This window comes from Arvicola amphibius, chromosome 4 (assembly GCF_903992535.2).
Source record: "Arvicola amphibius chromosome 4, mArvAmp1.2, whole genome shotgun sequence".
NCBI lineage: Eukaryota > Metazoa > Chordata > Mammalia > Rodentia > Cricetidae > Arvicola > Arvicola amphibius.
Window position 1 is genome coordinate 92982162 of NC_052050.1, and position 27525 is coordinate 93009686.

The 27525-nt window shown below is 44.3% G+C and overlaps 1 protein-coding gene and 1 pseudogene across 2 annotated transcripts; one reads left to right on the plus strand and one right to left on the minus strand.

The window, feature by feature from the left end:
* On the plus strand, positions 1 to 27274 carry Hmox2 (heme oxygenase 2). Of its 2 annotated transcripts, XM_038325026.1 has the most exons (7): positions 10 to 100; positions 21760 to 21798; positions 22411 to 22535; positions 24334 to 24451; positions 25118 to 25609; positions 26191 to 26317; positions 26406 to 27274. In XM_038325026.1, the coding sequence occupies exons 2-7, from the start codon at positions 21772 to 21774 to the stop codon at positions 26531 to 26533; spliced, it is 1017 nt and encodes a 338-aa protein (XP_038180954.1). In that variant the 5' UTR covers positions 10 to 100; positions 21760 to 21771; the 3' UTR covers positions 26534 to 27274. The 2 variants fall into 2 exon arrangements, with proteins under 2 accessions (XP_038180955.1, XP_038180954.1); XM_038325027.2 differs by lacking the exon at positions 21760 to 21798 and having other exon boundaries at positions 1 to 100.
* LOC119811552 lies at positions 5986 to 6446 on the minus strand (annotated as a pseudogene).
* Positions 27275 to 27525: the final 251 nt, after the last annotated feature.

The following is a 27525-nucleotide window of genomic DNA, read 5'->3' on the forward strand; positions in this document are numbered from 1 at the left end:
GCACGTCGCGCCGTCCTCGCGCTCGCCCTGCTCCGCTACCGCGACGCTGGTGGAGTCACTGACACGGAGACCGACGGACCTGCGAGCGGAGTGGCTGAGGGTGAGTGGCTCACGCTGTCTCTGGCCTTGCCCGCCCGGGTCCTCGCTGGGAGGAAGTCTTCCTCCAGAGCTCTGCTCGGCTAGTCCGCCGCCACTCAGCCGCCAGCCCGAGGGGACATCCGGGCGGGGGACGGCCGGAAGCGGACTGTGGCCGGGGAGCGGGAGACGGAGGTCGGGGAGGGGGCACCGAGCGGGCCTCGAGCGTCAGGTGAGCCCGAAATCGCAGACGCCGCGCTCTAGAAGACCTCTGAATTCCGACCCAAGTGTCTTCTGCTGTCCCCGTAGGGCACAGCCACTCCCAGCGTCCCGAATGCTCTTGACGAGGTGACTCCGGGGTCGAAGTTAGTGCAGCCCAGCTCTTGAGCCCCCCTGAGGTCCCGGAGGAGCCCGGGGCGTGACGGCCTTTCTAGTCCGCCCTGCAGTGACTCCCCTCTCTGGGAAGAGCCCTTAGAACCTCTAGGGACTAATAGAGGTGTGTGACCTCTGATACAGAGTGCAAGACTGGGAGGGCTCTACAGCCAGTTGGTCTGGACGGGGAGGTCCCCTGTCACCTCCAAAGCACAGGGCTCTAGGTGACTTAATTGCCCTGTAAGAACTGCCAAGACCGCCTTACACAGTGTTTGCACAAGGGCTGTCTGTGCCCTGCCATTTAAATTGATTCTGAAGGACCGGTTGCTGTGGCCTGTGGCTGTTCATCCTTACTGTGTTGTGTCGCTGGCGCCACTAACTCAACAACAAGGAGTGTGACCGAGAGACCATATAATGCTGCCGGTTGAGGGAGACCGCTTGCTCTGGAGACCGCTTGCTCTTGAGCCCTTTTCCAAGCCTTCTGTTTCCCCAACCATTTTAGAGACTCGTAAATCGAGCGATCTCCCACAGGCAAGGTGATGGCACAGATGAGCTTAAATGCAGTGCCCTGCCTGGATGTCCCGTGCTCTTTCAGAACTGGACTGGAGATTAGAAATGGCTGTGTTGTTTAAGTGGTTATACTGGCCTTAAGCAGGCCAGTCATGTAGAAGGAAATAAGCCTGTTACTGGTTTTGGGCTTTTCTGTTTTTGCTGTGGTGCTGTTTATAATAATTATTATAAATGTTATCATATATAATGTATAATAATTAGATATTTTTTTTTTTTTTTTTTTTTTTTTTTTTTTTTTTTTTTTTTTTTTTTTTTTTGGTTTTGCGAGACAGGGTTTCTCTGCAGCTTTTTTAGAGCCTGTCCTGGACCTAGCTCTTGTAGACCAGGCTGGCCTCGAACTCACAGAGATCCGCCTGCCTCTGCCTCCCGAGTGCTGGGATTAAAGGCGTGCGCCACCACCGCCCGGCAATAATTAGATATTTTTGGTGTGGAGGTTGAACAGGACGAACACATTTTACCACTGAACAAAATACAGTGTTTTGTATTTTAAGAAAGGGATTCTTGCTATGACTGTGCCGGCTGAATTTGAGATCCTTCTGCCTCAGTCTCCTGAGTGCCCTAGCCTAAAACCATCTTTTTCCCCCCTTTGGGACAGGGTCTCTCTTAAAATTATCTAGCTCTGACTGTCCTCGAACTGGCTGTATATACAGACTTCAACTCACAGAGATCCACCTGCCTCTGCCTCCCCAGTGCTGGGATTAAAGGCATGCGCCATCATGCTGGGAGCTGTGTTTTGATTACAGCATTTATTAATGCTCTTAGTTTCTTTGAGGAGTGAAAAGTGTTTATTCAGAATTGCTTCCCTCAGAAATGTCATGAGATGTAGTCTTGTTTGCTAGGCGCGCTCAGTTCAATAGCACAGTTATCATTTCATGTGATAAAATTGTTAAACATTGGCTAATACAGTGCGGCAGCCAAACCTGATTAGAGAATCAGTGAGCTTGGAAAGTAGCCTGCTTGTGAGCGACCTGATAGTGCTGAGGACAAGTACAGGAAATCCTGTGATTCCTCCAGACCAAGGCTTTAAGTTCTGCTTTTTTCTTTGCTTAGGGCAGTCCATTGAGCTGCTGAGTCAGAACTATTAGTATTCTAGGGGCGGCAAGGCCGGTGAGCTACAGAAGGTCAAATGTTAATTTCCTTTAACACAAATCTGTTGAAACTTGCACGCTCATGGCCTATCTTGATTTTTAAAAACAGCTGATTCGTTTTTTTTTTTTTTTTTTTTTTTTTTGTTTTGTTTTGTTTTTTTTTTTTGGTTTTTCGAGACAGGGTTTCCCTGTAGTTTCTAGAACCTGTCCTGGAACTAGCTCTTGTAGACCAGGCTGGCCTCGAACTCAGAGATCCGCCTGCCTCTGCCTCTCGAGTGCTGGGATTAAAGGCGTGCGCCACCACCGCCCGGCTCGTTTTGTTTTTCGAGACAGGGTTTTTCTGTGTTGCTTTGGTGCCTGTCCTGGAACTCACTCTTGTATACCAGGCCAACTTCGAACTCAGAGATCCATCTGCCTCTGCCTCCTGGGTGCTGGGATTAAAGGCGCGTGCCACCACTGCCTGGCAACAGCTGACTCTTTACAGGACAACTGGGCTTTGCTTAGGGATTGCACCAAAAACTGGACTATCACCCTTCCAGAAGTAAATCTTTTAGCAACTGGAGTTGTATAATTCAGAGTAAAATTCGTAATTCAGCTTGTCACTTCTTAGAGAAATAAAACCCCCAAATGTTTTTCTCTGTATCTTATTGTCCATAGTTAAGTAAAAAGTTACTTAAATGTATTCCTGTTTTGGAGGGTTGGGGAGCAACCAGTGGGAACAAGCACCAAGATGTGGTGCTGTAACCCAGTATTTGAAGGAGTTCAAGGTCCTCCTTGGCTACCTAGTGGGTTTGAGGCCAGCCTGAGCTACTTGGGAGCTCAAGAAAAAGAAAAGAAAATGGGAAAAAATGGCAAAAACAGGATAAAGGTTTTAAAGTTTTTGTTGTAATCTGAATAATTTCTCATTTTTGTTTTATGTGTGTTGATTTTTGCCTACATGTATGTCTGTATGAGGGTGTCAGATCCCCTGGAGCTGGAGTTACAGACAATTGTGAGCTGTCATGTGTTACTGGGAATTGAACCCATGTCTTCTGGAAGAGCAGCCAGCATTCTTAACCACTAAGCCATTTCTCCAACCCCCATATTATCAATGTTTAACAATATATAGATCTCTCTCTCTCTCTCTCTCTCTCTCTCTCTCTCTCTCTCTCTCTCTCTCTCTCTCTCTCTCTCTCTCTCTCTCTCTCTCTCTCTCTCTCTCTCTGTTAAATTTTCGAGACAGGGTTTCTCTGTAGCTTTGGATTCTGTCCTGGAACTCACTTTGTAGACCAGGCTGGCCTCGAACTCACAGTGATCCTCTTGCCTCCGCCACCTGAGTGCTGGGATTAAAGGCGTGCAAGAGATTTTCTTTTTTATTAAAAATTATGTGTGTGCGTGGAGGCTTGCATACTTTTGGCTTGTGGAAGTTGATCTCCTTCCACTGTGAGCTCTGGTGGTCAAGCTCAGGAGTTAAACTTGCACTTATACGAGATGAGACATCTTGCTGCCCAAGAAAGAGATTTTTTAAGAAGATTTATTTATTTTATGTATGTGAGTACACTATCTACACGCATGCCTTTATGCCAGAAGAGGACATCAGATCCCACTATAGATGGCTGTGAGCCACCATGTGGGTGCTGGGGATTGAACTCAGGACCTCTGGAAATGCAGCCAGTGCTCTTACCCGCTGAGCCATCCGTCTCTCCAGCTCCTGAAAGAGTTTTTTTAATTGGTTGTTTTGTTTGTCTCAGCTTAAAAACTGAGAGGGAGGGAGGAGAAGGAGAGTTGTGGAGGTCAAAGGACACCTGTGGGAATTGGTGGTTCCCAGGGATCAAACTCAGGTTGTCATACTTGGTGGCAAGTACCTTTATCCGCTGCTCTCTCACTGGCCCATTTTGTTTTGTTTGGAAACAAGGGTCTCTAGTCCAGTCTGGACCTGAGCTGGAGATGCTCCTGCTTTAGCCCTCTGGGTGCTGGGATTCAGGTGTGTGCCACAATACCCAGCTAAAACATGTGCTGCTTTTTTATTTTTGAAAAAAAAAAAAGATTATTTTTACTTTTTGTGTTTTGCCTGAATGCAAATATGTGCACCACATATGTGCCTAGCGCCTTCAGGTCCCTTTGATCTAGAATTATGGATGGCTATAAGCCACCATGTGGGTGCTGGGAACTAATCCTGGGACTCCTTGATGAGTCTTACAGACTGGAACCTTTAAATACAGCTTATTGATCTAAGATGGAGGCTACTAAAATCTGTTTCAGTAAATCTGAGATTGGGACTGGGAATCAGTGGTTTTGGGATGTGATTATTGATTAGTCCCCTGGAATAAAGCACAGGCTGAACAGAGAAGGGAATGAACTGGAAGGTGTATAGAGGTGGATAATGGGCTACAAGAGCAGTAACAACAGGGGAGGAACGAAAGAGTGGTTGTTGGGTGGGATCAATTGTGTTGTCTGTTTGTGTGCAAGAGGCCAGCCAAGCAGATGTTACCTTCTTTCTGCCCAGGGGGAAAATTAATTTTTTGTCACAGGAAGAGATTTGTTTCCTTCCCAGGAGTACCATGAGCCTAATTATTACCATAGTTCTCAGTAATTTTAAAAGGGCTTTAGGGGGGGCTGGAGAGATGGCTCAGAGGTTAAGAGCACTGGCTGCTTGCTCTTCCAGAGGTCCTGAGTTCAATTCCCAGCAACCACATGGTGGCTCACAGCCATCTTACTGAGATCTGGCGCCCTCCTCTGGTGTGCGGGCATACATCGAGGCAGAATGTTGTATACATAATAAATCTTTTTAAAAAAAAGGGGCTTTAGGGAAGAACAGCACAATGAGACTGTTGCCTTGTCCCTAACTTGCCCGAATACTCCCAGCTTCTTCTTTTCTTCCTGGGATTGTTTTAGTTTTAAGACACTGGTTGTACGGTAGCTTATATTCATCCCCACATTTACCTGAGATTCCCAAACCACTTCTTTCTGTTTTTGCTTTTTAAGGCAGATAAGTACTCACTATGTAGGTCCAGGCTCACTGTGAATTCATGTTGACACTCCTGAGCATTTGCCTGTGGGGTTACAGGCGTGTGCCCAATGCTTGACTTATTTTTTTTTAAATATTTATTTATTTATTATGTATACAATATTTTGTCTCTGTGTGTGTGTATGTCTGCAGGCCAGAAGAGGGCACCAGACCTCATTACAGATGGTTGTGACCCACCATGTGGTTGCTGGGAACTGAACTCATGACCTTTGGAAGAGCAGGCAATGCTCTTTACCACTGAGCCATCTCTCCAGCCCAATGCTTGTCTTATTAATACTTTTTATCTACCATATGATTTTTAGTTAATTTAGTTGGCTGGCTTGTCTCTTAAGTAGCTATTATGATCATATTTTTCTACTAATCATGGAGACCCATAATCTAAACATACAGGTGAACTGAAGGAATAGTGATTGTAGGGGTTGAATCCAGGGCTTTATGTATATTAGGCAAGCACTCACCCCTGAGCTACATTCCCAGCTTTCTGTACTTTTTCCATTGGAAGGTCAGGGTTGAGTCAGTCTTTTCTTTGCCTAAAAATAGTAAGTATCCCATTACTAAGCAAATTACCCAAAAACCCCTCCATTCTTCTGTTGCATATTTAAATATTTATTATCTTCAGTAAAATTCTCAAATGTTCAAAATGTTATTATTTTCCTTGCTCTAATGCCTTTTTGTTTGTTTGTGTTTTGTTTTTTGTTTCTTGAGACAAGATTTCTCTGCATAGCCCTGGCTGTCCTGGAACTCATTCCGTAGACCAGGCTGGCCTTGAACTCACAGAGATCTGCCTGCCTCTGCCTCCCAAGTGCTGGAATTAAAGGCTTATTACATCTTAAAAAATAAAATAAAAAAAAGAATTTGGGTCTGTCTGTTCCCCTACTCCATCCCCCAGGGTCCATATTGGCACAGTTTCTTGATGGGGATAAAGCCGGAGGAGTGGGTGGCACCACTACCAGGCTGGCCATGCTTAGCGGGCTTCTGTGTGATGGAGACTCCCCCAGGCAGTGGCTAGTCATCTCTGGTTGGACTTCCACCTGGTTGAAGGTCTCGCTGTTATACAGCCCAGCATGCTTCCTGCCATTTCAGGTGGGATGATCCGGTTCCTCGGGTGTGTCTTTAACACCTTGGGCTTCTCCACGGGAGGCACCTCCTTCTTGGTCTTTCTCAGGCGATTGAGTAGTGAGTGCTGCCTCTGCTGCAGGCCATGGTTCAGGTGTCAGGTGCTGCCTCTGCTGGGCACTGTACAATGTATCATCTTCTCATAGCAGCTGGTCCAGGTCCACACCATGGTAGGTGAACTTGAGGAAGGTCTGCTTTTTCATCTCCGTTTCAGCCATCTTGGCGGCTGATCAAAAAAGAAGGACTTGTTTTTTAGAACTGATCTAAGGAGGGAGTGTCTGATGGAGAATGAGAAGCATTTGTTACCATGATTGTTAATATTTGCTCCTGGTGACTGGAGAGTTGGCTCAATGGTTAAGAACAAGAAATGCTCTTGCAGAGGACTTGGGTTCAATTCCAGTACCCATGTGATGGTTCACAACCATTTATAACTCTAGTTCCAGATCTGATGCCCTCTTCTGACCTCAGAGGTCACCAGACATGCACATGGCATATAAATACATGCAAGCAAAACATTCAGTATACATTACATAAAAATCAAATCTAAGCCTAGGCTATAGAGTGAGAGTTCCTAGACAGCCAAGGCTACACACAGAGACCCCCCCCCCCATTTTTTTAAAAAAATTTTATTCATGAACTAACAGATTTACTCCCTAACTAGCTATTTTCTTTATTTCTGTAATTAGATTTTATTTGTATGTATATGAGTCTGTGTACATGTATGTGAGTCTGTGTACATGTATGTGATGTCTGTGCAGATGCCCACAGAGGCCTTACATGAGTCCAAGAACCTTTTCTTGAGTTCTCTGGAAGAGCAGCAAGCACTCTTAGCTGTTGAACCACCATCTCTTTAACTTCTCTCTCTGAGATTCATCTTGCTATTTATTTATTGTCCTCTATCAGATGTTTGAACGTGCCTTGATTTTGAGAATATCTCTAATTCTGGAGATAATTTCTTCAACAAACTCTTTATTATGTGTATGCATCATAACATATACAGGAAAACTTGAAGTAGTAAGACTGATGTTATGAAGGACTTACTAATAAACTTGCTTAGGAAATATTAATTACACAGATAATTTAGCTAAAGGAGCATTGCCTCCTGGAAGGTAAGTAGTGTACTGGGCAGGCTTGTTAGAGACTATTAGGAAATTGTGTGCCATAATTGAAGCTTAGGGTTACCAACTTAAAACCAGTCATGCTCACGTCAAAGAACATGTTCAGGGGCAGCTCAGGGGCAGCACAGGCCACAGCTGTCAGGTCCTGCTCTCCCATTAAGTCTCCCGGGCTCTTACCAGGAAAAGTATAATTCTGCCAAGTAGACAAGGTAAACCTTGTAACAATTCCAAAAACTAGCATACTTTTTATCCCCTCCTCTATCTTTCTTTCAAACACTGGTGTGCTTAAATAATTATAAGATATTATTATAATTATTAAGATATAATTCTAGTAGTATCTTTGCTGTGTAAATCTTCCATCTGTCCAAGTGACCAGACTTGCAGTCTCCTGTCTTTGTTTAAATTGTTGAAAGTATGTTGACCAGACAGGGAGTCAATCATACAAGAGGTGAGTCACCTTCAGCAAAAGTTCTGTTAGGCAGATATTCCAGCACACAACAGTGTCTCTGTAACACCCGATTCTGTGTTACCCCCTCGGTACAGTTCACGCCCCACTGTACTGTACGCGAGTCGGGCAAGGGCCTGGAGATTGAAAGAACACACAAAGAGACCTGGGTCATTCGAAAGGAGATCAGCTGAATGCCGTTTATTTAATTTTGGGGAAATCCTTATATACCTCGCTGCTGCGCAAGGATTTCCACCCAGACAGGTGGGAAATTACCATACCAATGATGGAGTCAACAATGCCTACAGCTAATCACCAGGCGGGGCAGAGGGAGCTCAGGAACAAACAGGATGCTTAGCTGACCAGAAACTGTCCTCAAGATGAGCCCCAGGAACAAGGGTAGACTTGGGCCCAACCAACCCTTGGCTCGCACAAACTTACTCATTCCTCTCATGTGTCTTTCTTTTTTAAACTTTATTTAACTTTATTTCATGCACACTGGAGTTACAGACAGCTGTGAGCTGCCTTGTGGGTGCTGGGAATTGAACCCGGGTCCTCTGGAGGAGCAGTCAGTGCTCTTAACCTCTGAGCTATCTCACCAGCCCCTCATGTGTCTTTCTTAATTGGAACCTCATTTGTAGACTTCAGGGGTATTGGCTCATCTGATATTCTTGTCCCTCCAATGAGATACAAACCATCTTGTCTCCCCCCCCCCCCTTTGCTGTTTTTTGTTATTTTGGTTTTTTGGTTTTTTTGAGACGGTTTCTCTGCAGCTTTGGAGCCTGTCCTGGAACTCCCTTTGTAGAACAGACTGGCCTTGAACTCACAGAAATCCTCCTGTTTCTGCTTCCTGAGTGCTAGGATTAAAGGCCACCTGGCTATCCCTGTTTTTTGACAAACACATCCCAGACTAAAACTACACATGCCAGTGCAGGATCCAGAGCTCTCATAGACATGGACAGCTCCAGTTCCTGTGATACTAAGCAGGATCTACTCACATGGAAATGATGTTAACAAATAGCTTAAGCATGTATCACTTTGACCTTCTTTGTCCTGTGAAATTGATGTCATTAATAAAACTGCATAGAAAACACACACAGAAGAAATTGTTCAGAGTATAACTTGGGACTGGGACTGAAAAAGATTTAAGGATGATAGAGTATGTGGAATGCATAAGCCTAAAGTGTATCTACCTTAGCAAAGCCAGGCTCTTGGTATCTTTAAATGTGCACAGTGGTTTCTCAGAAGACAGGAAAAAAAGAGTTGTAATCTAGAAAATGTGTAAACAGGTATATGTTGCTGCAGGGTACAAGCACTTATTCAAGATCATATTTAGCCTTACACTAACTAGGGAAGCACTTCACTGCTGAGGTGCATCTCTAGTCCTTTTTAAATGTTAAGACAGGATCTTAGTACATTTCTAGGCCGCCCTTGAACTTAACCTGCCATCTTTCTGCCTTTGCCTCCTGATTAGCTAGGATTACATACCTGAACCACCGTCATGTCACTTTTATATGTGACAGCGTGTACTTTTCATCATACCTACTTCCATTACCTCAACATCTCTGTTTTTTGTTTGTTTGTGTTTTCGAAACAGGGTCTCTCTGGAACTTGCTCTGTAGACTGGGCTGGCCTCGAACTCAACAGAGATCCGTCTGCCTCTGCCTCCTGAGTGCTGGGATTAAAGGCTGCACCACCACCCGGCTTTCCCCACTTTTTGTTTGTTGTTTTTGAGATAGGGTTTTACTATGTAGCCCTTTCTGGCCTAGAACACTATGTAGACCAGGCTGGCCTCCAATTTGTGACAGTTCTCTTGCCTTAGCCTCATGACTGCTAGGATTATAACTGTGCACCACTACATCTAGCTTGTTTTGAGACAGTCAGGCTGGCATCAAACTCCTTTCTGTTTCAGCACTGTGAATTTTAGAATTACAGGTGTGTATAATCATGTCTTACAGCTTGACAGTTTTAGAACTTATTTAATTTTTTTTAATTTTTATTTATTATGTATACAATAATCTGTCTGTAGGTCTACAGGCCAGAAGAGGGCACCAGACCTCATTACAGAGGTTGTGGTTGCCGGGAATTGAACTCAGGACCTTTGGAAGAGCAGGCAATGCTCTTAACCACTGAGCCATCTCTCCAGCCTCTCATTTAATTTTTTATAACTACCTTGCAGAATTGTTACTACAAAGAGAAGAAACTCAGAGAAATGGAATTGCTGTTCCTGAGTAATCCAGCTGGTGTGTGGCAGAACCAACATTTGCTCCTGGTTGTGAGCATTGAAAGCCTGTGCTTTAACCACTGCCACACCTATGTGCTGCCTCTTGTCCTCTGTGTAGCCAGTAGACTTCTCAGTGGGCTGGCTGGTTTTAGTTAGCTTTTATAGAATGCATACTAGTGGCGAGGCTCTAGAGATCACCACTCAGTACACCATCTCAGCCTCTCGTGTGTTGTGACAGCACCGTTGCTGTGCAGGGAGGATGTCTGGCATATACCTGCTATTAGGCTTGGTGGACTCATTTTCTAGGAACTTTCAGGGGCAGGGGTTCCATCTTTAGATCATAGGATAATGTATGAAATACTGAAATGCATATCTAAATTAGTAGTCATATACTGCATTTGTGCAAACAGCAAATGACTGTTGGGTTGGACAGACTTATGTTCTGGGAATCTACTAGTCAGAAAAATAACTCAACTCTGGTGTAGATCAAGTAATTCAAGACAGCAGCCTGTTTCCTCTTTCCCTCAATCCTGGAGGGAATCATTGAGGAGTTGAAGTATCTAGAAAACTTTCCTAGAAATTCTAGTTGAAAGTTTTTCTGTTAAGTAAATATGAATATGAGGTATGGTACAAGTAATTTTCTCCTTTTTTTCCCTTTATTTTTTATACTTGCTAGTCCCAGTTTTCCCTCCCTCCTCTCCTCCTGCTTCCCCCATCCGGTGCTCAGAGAGGGTAAGGCCTCCTCTGGGAAGTCAATTAAGTCTGTCCCATGAACTCGTTGAGGCAGGACCAAGGTCGTCCTGTGTTCATATTGTTCCCCCCCACACACATACACCTAAGTTGAGCAAGGTATCTCTCCATAGAGAATGGGCTCCACAAAGTCATTTCACGCATTAGGGTTAATCCTGGTCCCACTGCCAGTGATTCCACAACTGCCCCAGCCGCACACACCATTGTCACCTGTATTCTGAGGGTCTAGTTCGGTCCTATGCAAGTTCCCCAGTTGTCTCTCTGGAGTCAGTAAGCTCCCACTAGCTCAGGTCAGCTGATTTTGTGGGTTCCCCCATCATGGTCTTGACCCCTTTATTCATATTAGCGCTCCTCCCTCTCTTCGATTGCACACTGGGAGCTCGATCCAGGTAATTTTTTGCTAACAATGAAATATAGATCATTTGGTAGAGTACTTGCCTTGTATGGATGAGGTTCTGTATTCAATTCTCAGCAAAAATAAAAGTTTGATTGAAGTTCATCCCTATATATTGGCCTGTATCTGAGAATCTTTTAAAAAATACTTTCTTATTTTTAATTTGTGTATGTGTGTCAGAGTATGTTTGTAGAGTGCCTGCAGAGGCCAGCAGAGGGTATCAGATCTCCAGGAGCTAGAGTTACTGGCAGTTGTGAGTTGCCCAACATGGGTGTTTGGATCTGAATTCTGCTCTTTACCAAGAGCAACATATGCTCTTAGTAGCTGAGCCATCTCTCCAGCCCCTGGGAGGCTTTTCAGCATAGAAAAAGCTTCATGAGGGTTGGAGAGATGGCTCAGTGGTTAAGAGCACTGGCTGCTCTTCCAGAGGTACTGAGTTCAATTCCCAGCAACCACATGGTGGCTAACAACCATCTGTAATGAGATGTTCTGCCCTCTTCTGGCATGTGGGCAGACACATAGACAGAATATTGTACACATAAATCAATCAATCAATCAATCAATCAATCTTTTTTTTTTTTTTTTTTTTTTTGGTTTTTCGAGACAGGGTTTCTCTGTGGCTTTGGAGCCTGTCCTGGAACTAGCTCTTGTAGACCAGGCTGGTCTCGAACTCACAGAGGTCCGCCTGCCTCTGCCTCCCGAGTGCTGGGATTAAAGGTGTGTGCCACCACCGCCCGGCCCAATAAATAAATCTTAAAAAGAAAAAGCTTCATGGGTTTATGCTCTGGTGTATGTCTCTATTTATGCGACATAGTTGTCCGTATGTAAATCAGCCCTTTTTGATGAGAGAACATAGTTGAGGACCCCACTCCTAGTGACTCCTGGTGCCTTGCTTATTAAGATAGGAAGTAAAAACGTAAGATGGAAGTGCAGTTCCTCTGACAGTTCAAATGTAGGCGGTGCTGAGAAATTCTATCCTTTTCTTCTCAATCCATCAGCTTTGTTTTATTCTCTTCTACCACAGACACAAAGCTGTATAAGACATAAAGCAGGCATTGGAGTTACTTCATCTTGTTTTAGGATGTCATTGTTTGAAAGTCTAGGCCCTGAGAAAGCAAGGACAGACATAAGGTGAAGTAGAGAGGGCAGCAGCTGGTGAAGGCCTTGTCTTTTTTTTTAAAAATATTTATTTATTTATTTATTTATTATGTATACAATATATACCTGCAGGCCAGAAGAGGGCACCAGACCTCATTACAGATGGTTGTGAGCCACCATGTGGTTGCTGGGAATTGAACTCAGGACCTCTGGAATAGCAAGCAATGCTCTTAACCGCTGAGCCATCTCTCCAGCCCCCTAGGCCTTGTTTTATTATACTCTTATTGATCTTATTATACTCTGTTATTCTCCCTCATTCCTCTTAGCTTACACTTTCCAAGTGGCATATGTTTTCTTTCATTTTTTTATTTAACAGATTTATTCAGTTTTTAATTTTAATGTGTGTTTTGTGTGTATGTATATGCACCACTTACATTCCTGATGCCTGAAGGGGTCAGAAGCAAGCATTGGGTCCCCTGGAACTGGAGTTATAGGTGGTTGTGACCCACCCTGTGGGTATTGGGAATTGAACCCCTGTCCTCTGGAAGGGGGAGCAAATGTTCTTAATCACTCTCCAGGCATCTCTCTAGCCCCATTAGCATCCATTTTTAGAAGTAGTTAGGACTGCTTAGATTTTAAAATAATCAGTACACAATTGACACACAGATTCTTGTTTGTTTTTTGAGACGGGATTTCTCTGTATAGCCATGGCTGGGCTGCCCTGGAACTTGCTCCTTAGACCAGGCTGGCCTTGAACCCACAGAGACCCGCCTCCCTCAGCCTCCAGTGCTGAGATTAAAGGCTTGTACCAATACTACCAGGCCAGCATACAGATTCTTAAAACTAGATCTTCTGTTTCTCTCAATTGCTATGGTAACTAATGCTATAGAGATGTGGAGACCCTATTGTGACCTCTAATGTAGGAATGCCACCAGAGCCTCTTACTTGATTGTTCATTAAGGCCAGATAGGTCTGGCTCTCCAGGCACCAAGTGTTGGGGTGTGCCACCTCCCCCTCTGGAACCACCTTAGGTTGATGTCTTATAAAAGCAGGCCTTACCAAAGAACAGTCATCTTGGATTGCATAACTAAATGAGCCAAGGCAAGTGTTTGAGGGGTAGGAGGCAGCAGCTCTCAGTCTGTGTGTGTTGGTATGCATGTGGAGGCCAGAGGCCGACACTGAGTATTTGCTATGCCTTCTCCCTTAGTTGTGTTGTCCTCTGCCCCCCTTTGGTCGTTTCCCCCGCCCCCCGCCCCTGCAAGATATGGTCAGGGCTTATGTGTGTAGGCCTGGCTGTCCTGGAACACACTCTGTAGATCAGGCTTGTTTCAGACTCACAGATCTGCCTGCCTCTGCCTCAGCCTCCCGAGTGCTGGGATTAAAGGTGTGCACACCACCATCTGGCCCCTCCTTAGTCTTTGAAGCCAGGTTTCTGACTAACTTGTTGCTCATCGATTTGGCTAGACTGACTGGTCAGTAAGCTCCAAGGATCTGCCTTTCTCCTCACTCAGAATTGAGGTTACAGAGTTCCATTATTTTATGTTAGTCATATGAATCTGAATGGAGGTTTTCGGTGATTTTATCGTTAACACTGAACTGTCTCCTCAGCTCCCAGCTCTTTAAATGGAAGCTTAAAGCATTTATGTCTCAGAAATCATGGGGTCATGTTTTCATCCTGAAACAAGTTGTGGTTTAATACCTCCATGGTGTGAATAAATGCAGTGTGATTCAGCAGCCTCTACCTTTAGTTTCAGTGTAACCTGTAGTCCATGATAATACCATACTAACTCTCACATGCATGAACCAGTGAAAACTAGTTTGGGATCAGGAAGAATCTCTTACATTCTGAATGACTCAGGTTTAGTTCCAACTTGACTGTTAACTTCCTGTGACCTTAGGCAGGTTAATTCTCTTCATTTTAGCACCCCCTTGGGTTTTGTTGTTTGTTTTGGTAAGACAGTAGCTCACGTAGGCAATGCTGGCCTTGTAGCCAGTGCTGGCCTCGTAGCCAGTGCTGGCCTCACAATCATTTTGTAGCCAAGGATGGCCTTGAATTTTTATCTTCCTGCCTCCACCTCTGGAATGCTCAGATTATGGGGCCCCACCAACACGCTCAGTTTATGCAGTGCTGGCCATTTAACCCAGGGCATTGTCCGTGCTGAACAAACACTATACCAACTGAACTATAGACCCAGCCTAATTTCTCTGTCACCCCCCCCCCCCCCCCCCTCTCTCTCTCTCTCTCTCTCTCTCTCTCTCTGTCTCTTTCTCTCTCTGTCTCTCTAAATTAGACTAAGGAGGCAACATCAGGCCTCTGAAATTATTTGTTTAATTTTTTGGTCATTTGATTCTTCTTTTTTTTAAAAAAAAATATGTTTATGTTTTTATGTGCGTTGGTAGTTTGCCTGCATTTCTAACTGTGTGAGAGTGCCAGTCTCCTGGAACTGGAATTACAGATAGTTGTGAGCTGCCATGTGGGTGCTGGGCATTGAATCCAGGTCCTCTGGAAGAGCACCCAGTGCTCTTAATTGGTTGGTGACCCATCTCTCCAGCCCCTGCTTTAATTTTGTAATTAGTGGATCACTGCTCAAAAGTGACTTAGACTGAATGGAGTGTCCAGGTCTGTCAAATTGTGACCTGCTGCACTGTCCTCTACTTTTTGCCCTGCAGGGGTAGTTTCTAAGGCTTTTTGGTGTTACCAAAGAGGAAAGTACCTGGGAGCTGGGTTTGCAGAATGACAATTCAGACCCATCTTGATTACTGACTCCCTCCCTCCAACCCCAAATGTGATTCTGTTTTTTTAAAATATCTTTTGTTTCTTGAAAATTTTGTACATGTATAACAGTATATTTTGATCCTATGATTTACAGTTCTTATTTTTAGAGAAGCTGAAGCTGGTATAAAAGTGATAGAGGGGAATTCCACACCAGCTATCCACAGGGTACGTGGTTTTAAGCTTGCTCAAAATTGTCAGATCTGTTTCTTTTCTCTGCCTTTCTTTTTGGGGTTTTTTTTTTTTTTTTTTTTTTTTTTTTTTTTTTTTTTGAGATGGGGTTTCTCTGGTAGCCCTGGCTAGCCTGGAACTCACTCAGTAGACCAGGCTGGCCTGGAACTCACTCTGGAGATCAGCCTGCCCCTGCCTTCCGAGTGCTGGGATTAAAGGTTTGTGTCAACCTGCTCAGCATCTTACTCAGAGCTTTTTCTTTTTTTTTTTCTTTTTTGAGACAGGGTTTCTCTAGCTTTGGAGCCTATTTTGTAGACCAGGCTGGTGTTGAACTAAAAAAGATCCGACTGCCTCTGCCTCCCCAGTGCTGGGATTAAAGGTGTGCACTACCACCGCCTGGCACAGAGCTTTTTCTTAATGCCTTTCTAGAGTTGACTTTCCGCCCCCAGCATTTCTTTAGTGAAATTGTTTTTTGTTTGTTTGGTGTTTTTTTTTTTTTTTTTTTGGGGTTTTTTTTTTTTTTTTTTTTTTTTGTTTTTGTTTTTGTTTTTTTTCAAGACAGGGTTTCCCTGTAGTTTCTAGAGCCTGTCCTGGAACTAGCTCTTGTAGACCAGGCCGGCCTCGAACTCAGAGATCCGCCTGCCTCTGCCTCCCGAGTGCTGGGATTAAAGGCGTGCGCCACCATCGCCTGGCTTCTTTAGGGAAATTGGTACATATGTTTTGTCCTTTAAAAAATATTTCTACTCATGGGAGCTAGAGAGATGGCTCAGGAGTTAAGTGTGCTGGCTGCTCTCTCAGAGGACCTGGGTTCTTTTCCCAGCATCCACATAGCAGCAGCTCACAACTAACTCCAATCCCAAGGGGTCTGACAGCCTCTTCTGGCCTCCTGGGGCACCAGCACACATGGCGCAATGATACACTTGCAGACAACCCCACCCTCCACGGCTTAAAAAAAATATCCTGCTCAAGTAATTTTAGAATTTAGTCAGGGCTCCATATCTGTGCCTGTCATTCTTCTTATGGTACTGGAATTGCTGCCTTCTTGTCCTGGGAGTTTGTTCATTCCAGACAATGTTAGATGGTAGACAGGGAGCAGGAGGGAGTCTACTGTGATTTCATTTATTGTAGGAAGGCTCCCTCCCTCCCCCTTCCTGCTGTGGGGCTGTGAGAAGTGAACTTAATGTCTCACACATGTTAGACAAACAGGAAAGCTGTTTACCAAGACTTCTGATTATCGCAACCATCAGTTCCAGGCTCCTTTGCTGGTGTCTGCTTTGAATGCTGGTATTTGGTTATGATAGAGTTGAGGACACCCATCTTCCTCAATTAAAAAAAAAATGCTTGTGGAAGGAACCTAAGACATCTTGAGATGTCACTTATTGAAGATTCTAAAGCAAAAGGATGGTACTTTTTAAGTTTTGGTTACTATTTTTGAGACCAGGTCTCACTGTGTAGCTTAGGTTTGCTTTGAACTGCCTCACGTCCTGCCTTCCCCCAGTGTTAAGACTGCAGAGATACACCACTACACCCTGATTTTGTTTTCGGTGCTGGGGTAGAAGATAGGACTTAAGAATACTAGGAAATGCACCTTTAATCCCAGCACTCGGGAGGCAGAGGCAGGCGGATCTCTGAGTTTGAGGCCGGCCTGGTCTACAAGAACTAGTTCCAGGACAGGCTCTAGAAACTACAGGGAAACCCTGTCTCGAAAAACCAAAAAAAAAAAAAAAAAAAAAAAAAAGAATACTAGGAAATGTGTGCTGCCACAGAACAAATCTTCCCCATGCAGTTAGCTTTCTTGCTGTTTACCCAGATCTGCAAGCATGTGTTTCATAAATCAGGCTACAGTTTTTGTCACCGAGTCCTTTCCAGGATTTCCCATCTGGCCTTGCTCTTTATCAAGAGGTTAATAGTCATCTATTCAGTGAACTGTGGGATTGAATGTCCACAAATCAAAATGAAGAAAACATGATACATACCAGATTTCCAGAGGAACCGCAGTTACAAAGTTCAGAGACCTGGGGCCATTTATTCTAGAAACATTTTACCTAGAAAATGTTTCCTTAGTGTTTGTTGAAAGGCCCCTGTTATCAAGTATCTCCTTAGGTTAGAGCTGATCTAGCTCTCTGTTGTCCCCAACATCCAGCACAGCTAACATTGAGCTGAGCCAGCACTGAGGAGTGTGAGCATTCTTTCCAGCCTTGGTCACATGTCTTACCTTGAAAAGAACAGATATTGCCATTTCCTTACACTGCTGCAGAAGGGCTGAGTTTTCTGGTATGATGCGTCCAGAATCATCTGAATTGACTGAATTTCTCATATTTCCTTCCTGATTGTTCTACAATCACCGACTGCTCTTTCTTAGTTTTGAGTTGTATCTCAGGCTGGCCTTGAACTCATTTGTATCCAGGGATGACTCCTGACCTTCTTTCTGCCTCTGCCTCCCAAGTGCTTGCTTGTGTTATGCTCACTTTACTACACCCAGTTGGGGATTGAAGCCCTGGGCTCTCCCAGTTGTTCATTCTTTAAGAGGTCAGCATATGAGGCAGCATTACATTTCATACAACATTCTCATGCATGGTATCTCATTTTAGTTTTCACAGCATATTTGAGAAAGTAAACCAAATTTTGTTGGCCTGTTTAGTAGATGAGGAAACTCAACTTCCGGAAATTATGACTCACATACTGCCAAGAGCTAATTAGTATGGAGACCTTATCTCTGAAACCTAAAGATCAAGCCCTGTGTTTGGGGTCAAGCTACCCCTTCCACGCTTGAAGATAAGCTGGGTTTCTAGTAATAATTAGCAGTAGGTAGGTGTTCAGAAGTAGCTTCAACATACTAGCAAATCCACTCAGCATGTCCATGTCCCTCCTCCAATACCAGGTGGTGGCTGACCTAGAAAAACAGGTCACATCTTCTCTGTCCATCCATTTGCTAGATGGAATGTAAAACTGGCCTTTGGTATTTTAATTCTCTTAAAAATTCTTCTTATTACTTGGGGAGGAGTTGCGTGGGTGAATGTGGGCTTGTTCTGGGCTGAGAGGGCACCTTGTGAGAATTGGGTCGCCCACCACTGTGAGTTCTAGGTTTTCAGGCTCATGCTCAAGCATTTTACTCTGAGCCATCTTACCAGTTTATGTGCAGTTAATTCTTATAATGCTAAATTTTACTCTTCCCACCTCCCCTAGCAGTTTTGTGTTGTTTTGAGATAGGGCCTTGGCATTTATAACAGTCCCCCTGTCTCCACTCCTCAAGTGTTGTGATAACAGGCATGCATGAATGCTAGAGTTTAGTGGTGCTGAAGAGACCAAGTCACTCTTCAGTTTGCCTTCGGGAACTGGGTTTATTATGTTGATCCTTCCTATTTGTCCTGGCATGGTCTGATAAGCTCACCCAGGGATGCCTAATAACTGTTTCATTTCCTAAGGTTGCTCGTGTGATCTTTCCACAATATATGCCTGTCTCAAAAAAAAAATCACATTGTACACAGTAAGTATACATAATTATTTGTCAATTAAAACTTGAAAATAAAGAGAAAAAGAACTAGATCTGAAGTTAAAATGCGATCTCATAATGGTTCATTTAGTGTCACGGCACCCAGTTACACACTCAGCATACAGCTTTCGTTTAGCTTGCGTGTCCAGTGCATTCTGTGTGCACATTGTAACAGTAACAGCTCAGATTGGAGGCTCCATGGCATGCTGTGCTGTGATGGATTGGACCCTGATAGTGAATCTGAGGGAAATCTTGATCAGCCCTGTAGAAAGCTGCTGGTTTAATTGGGGGCAGTCACATATAGGGTAGTATGGTATCAGTTATATACAGGAGTGAAATCTTGAACCATAGACAGCCTTCTAGGAAGAAGGCAGGGGACTCACAGTGATGGTGAGAAGCCTAATGCCCAGCAGAAATCTGTTCAAAGAGGAAATCATGATCAAGTCTTTTTTTTTTTTTTTTCTCGAGACAGGGTTTCTCTGTAGCTTTGGAGCCTGTCCTGGAACTAGCTCTTGTAGACCAGGCTGGCCTCGAACTCAGAGATCCACCTGCCTCTGCCTCCCGAGTGCTGGGATTAAAGGCGTGCGCCACCACCGCCCGGCTTTGGTTTTTTTGTTTTTTTTTTTTAATTTTTTAAATTTTTTTTTATGATCAAGTCTTGGTAAAGAATGCTAGGAGCAGCCACTTAATCTCCCTATGCATATGGGATAATAACAGTGACTCATGTTGTGGGCGTAAGCTGATGGTTGCTGAATGTCACTACCCAGTGAGTCAGGCTCACAGCATTGTTCTAGTGCCAGGGAGCAGGTCACCCCGCCATTGCTCTTCTGTCACCTGTTCCTTTCCTTCAGTGCAGAGTGAATGCCAGATGTCCATTATTCTTTAGATCATCGGATAGGAAATGACCGTGATATGGTCATTAGGTTACATTTCTGCCTGGCAGCAGTGCTCTGAATTACCTGGCCTGTGAAATTTGCTGGAGTTAGTCTCCACGAAGGAGAGTTTCTTTGAATAACATCTGTTATTTCAGAAAGCCCTAACACCTTCACAGTGCTTTACCAGGAACAACAGCTTTGAGGTAGATGTTTTAGATCTGCTATGTGGGTACCTCTTGCTGGAAATCTCTGTGGTAGGAACTTGCTGCTTCACTCAAAACAGGTATTAGAATGAAAACCAGTAGCTGATTGGGAAAACAGCTGGCAGTACAGGAATTATGTAGTAGCAGTCGGGTTTTTTTTTTTTTTTTAAAGCTGGGTGGGGCGGGGCACAGAATGACCTTTCTGCTGCAACTTGTAGCAGAAGAGCCAAGGACTGACTTCCTGTTGACTAGTTCAGGGCAGAACTTTGCTAGTTTTCTTATACCAACCAATTTCTATTTGTGTTTCCTTTTTACTCTTTCCTTTCCTGCATTTCTCTCTTTCCCTTTTCTCTTTTTTCTTTCTAATAGGATAATGCTACTTTACATAAAAGAAACAGCCAGTTTGCTAAGTTGGCCAACAAAAACCATGAATGAAGAATTTTCCAGATTCCTTCCCTGTCGTTGTTAATGTACTTATACGGTGATATAATCCTTGCTGGGCAAGCACTCTACCTCTGAGCAACATTCCCAGCCCTGTACAGTGCTGTGCTGCTTATACATAATCGTAGTCGTGGTTTGGATTTTTTTGGTTTTGGTTTTTTGAGACAAGGTTTCTCTGGGTCACAGTTCTGGCTGTCCTGGAACTTGCTTTGTAGACCAGTTTGGCCTCGAACTCACAGAGTTCCTCCTGCCTCTGCCTCCTGAGTACTGGGATTAAAGGCGTGTGTCACCACCTCCTGTCATTTTTTTTAAAAAATGTAGACTATTCTGTACATGATCACAGTTTGTCAGCTTGTCAGGGTGGTGCTAGCATTCATTGTTTACTGTCCTTTGAGTAGCTCAAGCCTTGGCTGTTAGGCTGTGTGATTTATTTTCTTACTTTATAGTATAACTATTATTAGGGTATAGATTCCTGGGTTTTGTTTGTTTGTGTGTTTGTTTTTTCGAGACAAGGTTTCTCTGTGTTAACAGTCCTGCTGTCCTGGAACTCTCTTTAGAAACCAAACTGGCCTGGAACTCACTGAGATCCGCCTGCCTTTGCCTCCCGAGTGCTGCGATTAAAGGTATGTGCCACTGCCTGGCCCAGTTTTCTATTTTTAAGGAGTATGACCTAGAGTATACAGGTCAACAGAGGATTTGGAAATGTAACTTTTCAAAGACTGAGATCATTTTTTCCAGTAGGGCAAGGTAACCTCTTAGTATTACCTGTGTGGCCAACGAGTGGTAAATCGGCAACAAGAATGGACACATTTGTCTCCCCGGCAGGAGCCTATGTTGGTTGAATGTGGTGACTGAGCCTTCCTGGAAAGGGAGCTTTCAGATACCCTTGAGGACTCAGTATTCTTCAAAGGGAAATAAGTAAATTATACTTGGAGTTTAGAAAACTGTTGAAGTGATAAAGAACAGGTTATTAATATTATCTTATTGTTTTAAAAAAATACATCTTAAGCAGGGCTGTGGTGCTGCATCTGATCCTGAGCTACAGTCCTCCCTCAAGGGCCGTTCTTACACCTAGTTGTCTCAGTTGTAAAAAATGCTCAGTAAAGAAGTACTAATTGAGGCAGAAAATTAAGTTTTCCTTTTCCTTGGCCCAGCTTGGCCAGATACGGCTCCAGAGTTGGAATTCCTGTCTTTAGGAGTTGACTTTATTGATGATGTGTCACACTGTTCGTCTAAAAAGTTGCCCTTTATGTACTGCTAGAGTAGACGTCTCCTGAGATGGAGGATAAAATTGCCGTATTATGGGATTGTATTTCCCTTGCTGATGAAAGGTCAGCCTTGAATAGGCAGTGGGAGTTGATCAGCTTGCTTTTTGTTTCATGTAGCCCAGCAGAGTACAGAATAGGCTTGGGATAGTTTGCTAGGTGACTCACTTGAAGGCGTCTCAGGCTTGCTGAGCTGTTCAGTTCTACAGGGGAGCTGTTGGGCACAGCCTGGCTTAATTAAACTCTAACAACACTCTGTTCATACTTTTTTTACTTGGCAGCCCACAGGTAGAATGGAAAGTCTTGCATTGTTTAATAAGGTGAGATCCCGGCAGCTTTTTTTTTTTTAATGTATCTTTCTTTTGTGTGTTTAGTAGCTTTTTATTTGTGTATAATTTCAAACATGCAGGGGAGAAGATGATAAAACTAGTACAGAGAACTCTTGTAGCCCAGTAGTGGTGCACACTGTTAGTCCAGCACTTGGGAGGCAGAGGCAGGCAGCCCTCTGAGTTTGAGGCCAGCCTGTCTACAAAGCAAGTTCCAGGACAGTCAGTTACACAGAGAAACCCTGTCTGAAAAAAAAAATTAAAAAGAGCTTTTGTATACGTTTTACCCAGAGCGTCAGCATTTGCCTCATGTGCTTTCTTCACGGGGATGCCACCTACTTACCTTCTTCTCAGGTGCTGAGAGTAGGTGTAGACAGCGTGCCGTTTACTTCTGAATTTGTGTATTGCCTAACAACAAATTCAGCAATGTTATAATTATACCTAATTTATTGTCCAACTTCATATCTGCCCACATTCTGAAATGGTCCTAGTAATGACAGAGCTTTGTTGTGAAAAACAGTCTTGAGGTACAGGGGTGTCTCCTCGGTTATGTTGGCTTAAAGCCAAAAGACATCATTCAGTCACCAATTTCTTGTGTCTTTACAGGACCAGAGTGAGGAGGGCTTCACCAGCTACTCAGCAACAATGTCTTCAGAAGTGGAGACCTCAGAGGGGGTAGACGAGTCAGAGAAAAAGAACTCTGTGGCCCCAGAGAAGGAAAACCATACCAAGTGAGTGACAGCAGCTGACTGCTTCTCATTGAGAGGGTCCAACACCTGTCCTCTCACCTGCCATCATGTCTGGTTCAATCTGTCAGTGGCACTTGGGAATGCTCATCAGTCCTGAGTTGTGTAGACCCTGGGATGTTTGATTGGCATTGCAGGCCCCTGTCCAGTCTGGGCTGTTCCATTCTCTGGTTTTCTGTTTTGTTACCAATGGAGACAGGCCAGATGCTGGGAGTGCTGAGTCAGGGTTTCATGGTAGTCATTATTCTCTTTTTAAAAACCAAGTGGTAGCCGGGCGGTGGTGGCGCACGCCTTTAATCCCAGCACTCGGGAGGCAGAGGCAGGCGGATCTCTGTGAGTTCGAGACCAGCCTGGTCTACAAGAGCTAGTTCCAGGACAGGCTCCAAAGCTACAGAGAAACCCTGTCTCGAAAAACCAAAAAAAAAAAAAAAAAAAAAAAAAAAAAAAAAAAAAAAAAAAAAAAAAACCAAGTGGTGCCAGGCATGGCGGTGCCTTTGATCCCAGCAAGAAGCAGGCAGATTTTGGCTAGCCTGATCTACAGAGTGAGTTCCAAGACAGACAGAGCTACACAGAGGAACCTTGTCTCAAAAAACAATCAAAAAAAGAACAGACAAACTCCCAAACCTAAGTGGGTTTTCACTTGAACTCACATGAGGAATGATGAGGCAAAGTTGATTCCCTTTACAGTGTTATCTCTCTACCAATGTGGAATCTGAACTCTGTTCTAGGGCAGGCCTTTACTTGTAAATCTCTCCAGAATTTAAATTACTGGGCTTTGCTCTGCATTTTTCCTAGCCTCTCATTAAAGTCCCGTTGTTGGCTAAGTTATTATATCTTAAAATAATTGTTAATAAACCAATTCTCAGGATGTGAGTGATATAAATTAATCTAAAAACAAAAACAAATTAAACTGCAGAGGCTAGACTGTTTTTGTTTTTTTTTTTTGTTTTTTTTTTTTTTGTTTGTTTGTTTGTTTTTTGAGACGGGGTTTCGTTGTGTAACAGTCCTGGCTGTCCTGGAACTTGCTTTGTAGACCAGGCTGGCCCTGAACTGAGAAGCAGCATCTTCTCATTCTAGCAGATGGACTGTATGATATACCGGAGTGCTCCCCAGGTTCCATTGTCCTAGGATCAGACTTTTCTTCCTTGTCCATTTATTGGTGTAACTATCCTGTGTGATTCTGTTAAGAAATACAAAACAGGGAGGCAGAGGCAGGAAGTTCTATTGAGTTTGAAATCTACAGATTGAGTTCCAGGACAGCCAGGGCTACACAAACAAACCCTGCCTTGAAAAACAAAAAAGGAGAAGAAAAGAGAAGGGGGGGGGGTGAGAATAAGAGAAGAAGAAGAATACAAAACCAAGACCTTGGTCCTCATCTCTTAACTGTCTCATCTTCCCACACCTGGGCCCATCTACGAAACACCCTAGGAACTGGTTCCTCATTGGGAAGAAGGCAACTCTCTGGGCTGGATTAAGTTCTGTTTCTTCAGCCACTAGGTGGCCACAGAAGCCAAATCATTCATTTGGGTGCTTACTAACATGTATACATGGATCCAGACAGTCTTGGGGAGACAGTAGTAATCTTTATGCTCCCTGAATTTTATGGCAGATTGTCACAGCTGCTTGCCCTGTGCTCACATATAAGATTCACCTGTTCATGCTGGACTAGTCTGAGCAGCTCCAGCTTCAGTCTGTATCTGGGGTCTAGACTGTCTTTGGCTCTTTAGTCCTTTCTGGAGAACTGGAAAGGGCTACTGTCTTACACACAAAACTCATTCCACAGACTGGCAGACCTCTCTGAGCTCCTGAAGGAAGGGACCAAGGAAGCACATGACCGGGCAGAAAATACCCAGTTTGTCAAAGACTTCTTGAAAGGAAACATTAGGAAGGAGCTATTTAAGGTTTGTGCCCTCAGTCAGATGGGGTTGGATTCTAAACTTTATTAATGGGTGGGAGGTGGGGGGGGCTAAGTTGGCTGAGGAAATTGTACTGCAATCACTCAAAGGGAGAAGCTGCTGGGTCTTTTTCTTGGAGACTGTCTGGCTGCATAGTCCATGAACTCTATCCCTGGGTCCTCTAGCCTTAGCTTCCTAAATACTGGGGGTGAAAGGTATGTGCCTCCATGCCCAGCCATATATATATATATATATATATATATATATATATATATATATATATATATATATATATATATATATATGTATGAAGTTACAGAAGCTTCCTAGGTGTGTTAAGTAGTTCACTGTATAAAAAGTCACAGCTGTGTGTTCGGGACAGGACAAAGTGGCTTTTGTCTTGACCTAGTCTTGAATCATGGTGGGTTCCAAAAAAAATTAAAAAGCTGGATAGTTGTGGCAGCACACACCTTTCGTCTCAGCATTGGGGAGGCAGAGGCAGGTGGGTCTCTGTGAAGTTTGGGGCTAGCTTGGTCTACGCTGAGTTCTAGGACAGCCAGGGCTACACACACACAAAACCTCTTTGAAAAACCAAAACCCAAAACAAAACATAGTTCTAAAGCTGCTGGTTTGGCTTATAATCTTCTCCCACGATCTTCATCACCCTCACAGCTGGCCACTACTGCACTTTATTTCACATACTCAGCCCTTGAGGAGGAAATGGACCGAAACAAAGACCACCCAGCCTTCGCCCCCTTGTATTTCCCCACGGAGCTACACCGGAAGGAAGCACTGATTAAGGACATGGAGTATTTCTTTGGTGAAAACTGGGAGGAGCAGGTGAAGTGCTCTGAGGCTGCCCAGAAGTATGTGGAGCGGATCCACTATGTAGGGCAGAACGAGCCAGAGCTGCTGGTGGCACATGCTTATACTCGTTACATGGGGGACCTTTCAGGAGGCCAGGTGCTCAAGAAGGTGGCCCAGCGGGCACTGAAACTCCCCAGCACTGGGGAAGGGACCCAGTTCTACCTGTTTGAGCATGTGGACAATGCCCAGCAATTCAAGCAGTTCTACCGAGCCAGAATGAATGCCCTGGACCTGAATTTAAAGACCAAAGAGAGGATCGTGGAGGAGGCCAACAAAGCCTTTGAATATAATATGCAGGTACTGGGCACTGACCGTGGAGCCTACTTCATGGAGTTATGTACATGGATGCATGAGCTTGATCTTTTAGCAGTAGAGTCAAAGCCAGAGCTTTCAAGAGGCCATTGGTAGCATGATAAATGAACTCCTGCATGCCCTAGAGAAAGGTGAGGGGACCAGTTAGCTCCCAGATGGAGGCCTGGTTTAAGGCCTGTGGATAGTTATGGAAGGGCAAAGGTCCAGCATTTAAAAGGTCGGAAAATAAACCTAACTATCACTACAGGATGCTAGGATTCATGAATTGGCAATTTCTTCATTTTGTAGCAAAGGCAGAAAAATACTGTTTAGTATGGAGCCAGAGTCATTGGGGAGTAGGTTTTACAAGCTGATCATGCTGAAGCCATTTCTAATCCAGAACCCAATGTCAGAACAGCAGTCACCTGAACTCCCACTAAGAGGTGCAGGGAAGTGTTCACTTTTCTGCCTTGATGTTCACCTAGTCCTGATCAGATGTATCTGGGCTGTAGTTAGTTCCTCTGTGGGTGGTGCAAATTCTAAGTCTGCCTACTTTAGGGATGGCTCAGTTAATTTCTGCTCCTCAGATATTCAGTGAACTGGACCAGGCTGGCTCCATGCTGGCAAGAGAAACTCAGGAGGATGGACTCCCCATGCATGATGGGAAGGGAGATATACGTAAATGCCCCTTTTATGCTGCTCAGCCAGACAAAGGTAGGTTGTGGGTCCTAAGCTAACATTTCTGGAGCAGGTTATGTCATTGCTCTCCATTGATGCCCTATCTCCTGTTGTGCACCTACAGGTACCCTGGAAGGGAGCAGCTGCCCTTTCCGGACAGCCATGGCTGTGCTGAGGAAGCCTAGCCTCCAGTTCATTCTAGCTGCCAGTGTGGCCCTGGCTGCTGGACTCCTGGCCTGGTACTACATGTGAAGGACCTGTCATGCTATTTGCATCCTACCCCAAGTGACCTGTTCCATCCCTGTCTCCACCTCTGACTAAACTACCACCTCAGGCAACTTTTTTAATGCTGGGTTTGAGAAAACAAGCAACCAATAAAAGCCAGACACTAGAGCCTCTGCGTAAACAGCATCTTCTCTGCCAGCCAGGTGCACACCAAGCATAGGCTGTCGCTCTATTGACAGCCAGTACTCCACTGCAAGTCAGCCTCTGGACCTCTTCATCTGGCAGTGCCCCAGGATTTCTGCCACTTTGGAGGCCTGGGTACATTTTCTTCTTTCTTAATAGTTCTTGGAATAGTCATTGCCTTTGTTTGGGAGTTGGCTGCCCATACACCCAGGCTTTGTGGGAAAGGGTCATAGCAACTGATAATGCTCAATTTTCTAGGCCTCAGGGAGCCTTTTGGGGGTGAAAACTATGCTTTCCTGTTCTCAAAGCCCCCAACCCCCAGAGCTTATCCCTAAGCAGGCTGTTATCCTGGGCTGTCTCCACTGACTGGTATATCTGCTTCAGCACTATTAAAACAGACACCTCACACTTCCTCCACCCTGGGATAGAGTAGGTGAGACTACCTCCTGGTCCCCCAGAAACAGTAGCATGTTGTGTACATTCTCCTCGACAGCCCTCGCCTACCTCCCAACACCTCTGGACAATTCCTTGTACCTTATTTTTCCATGTATTCACGTTAAGCATTATAAAAATTCTTAATGTCTACTTGAACTTGTGATTTTTTTCTTAGAAATACTTTGAGGTTTCTTACTTTTAAGCAGATACTTATATTTAAACAATTCATAAAGTAGAAATATGAAGTTAAATATTTTTATTAGTAGGAATCTATTCCTGTAAAAGTCTTATGTGAAAAAAAATAGTAAAACAGCAGGGAGACTCTTGAAAGGTGAGTCCACCACCTTCACAGTTCAGATGGTTGGTTTACCCAGGCCAACCTGGTCGAGTGAGTGCCTGAG

Bases quoted from the DNA above. Each gene is read 5' to 3' on its own strand.
- Hmox2 (XM_038325026.1), top strand. From the start codon at position 21,772: ATGGAAAGTCTTGCATTGTTTAATAAG. The intron at 21,799-22,410 runs GTGAGATCCCGG...GTGTCTTTACAG, and splicing joins GTCTTGCATTGTTTAATAAG to GACCAGAGTGAGGAGGGCTT. The intron at 24,452-25,117 runs GTTTGTGCCCTC...TCACCCTCACAG, and splicing joins TTAGGAAGGAGCTATTTAAG to CTGGCCACTACTGCACTTTA.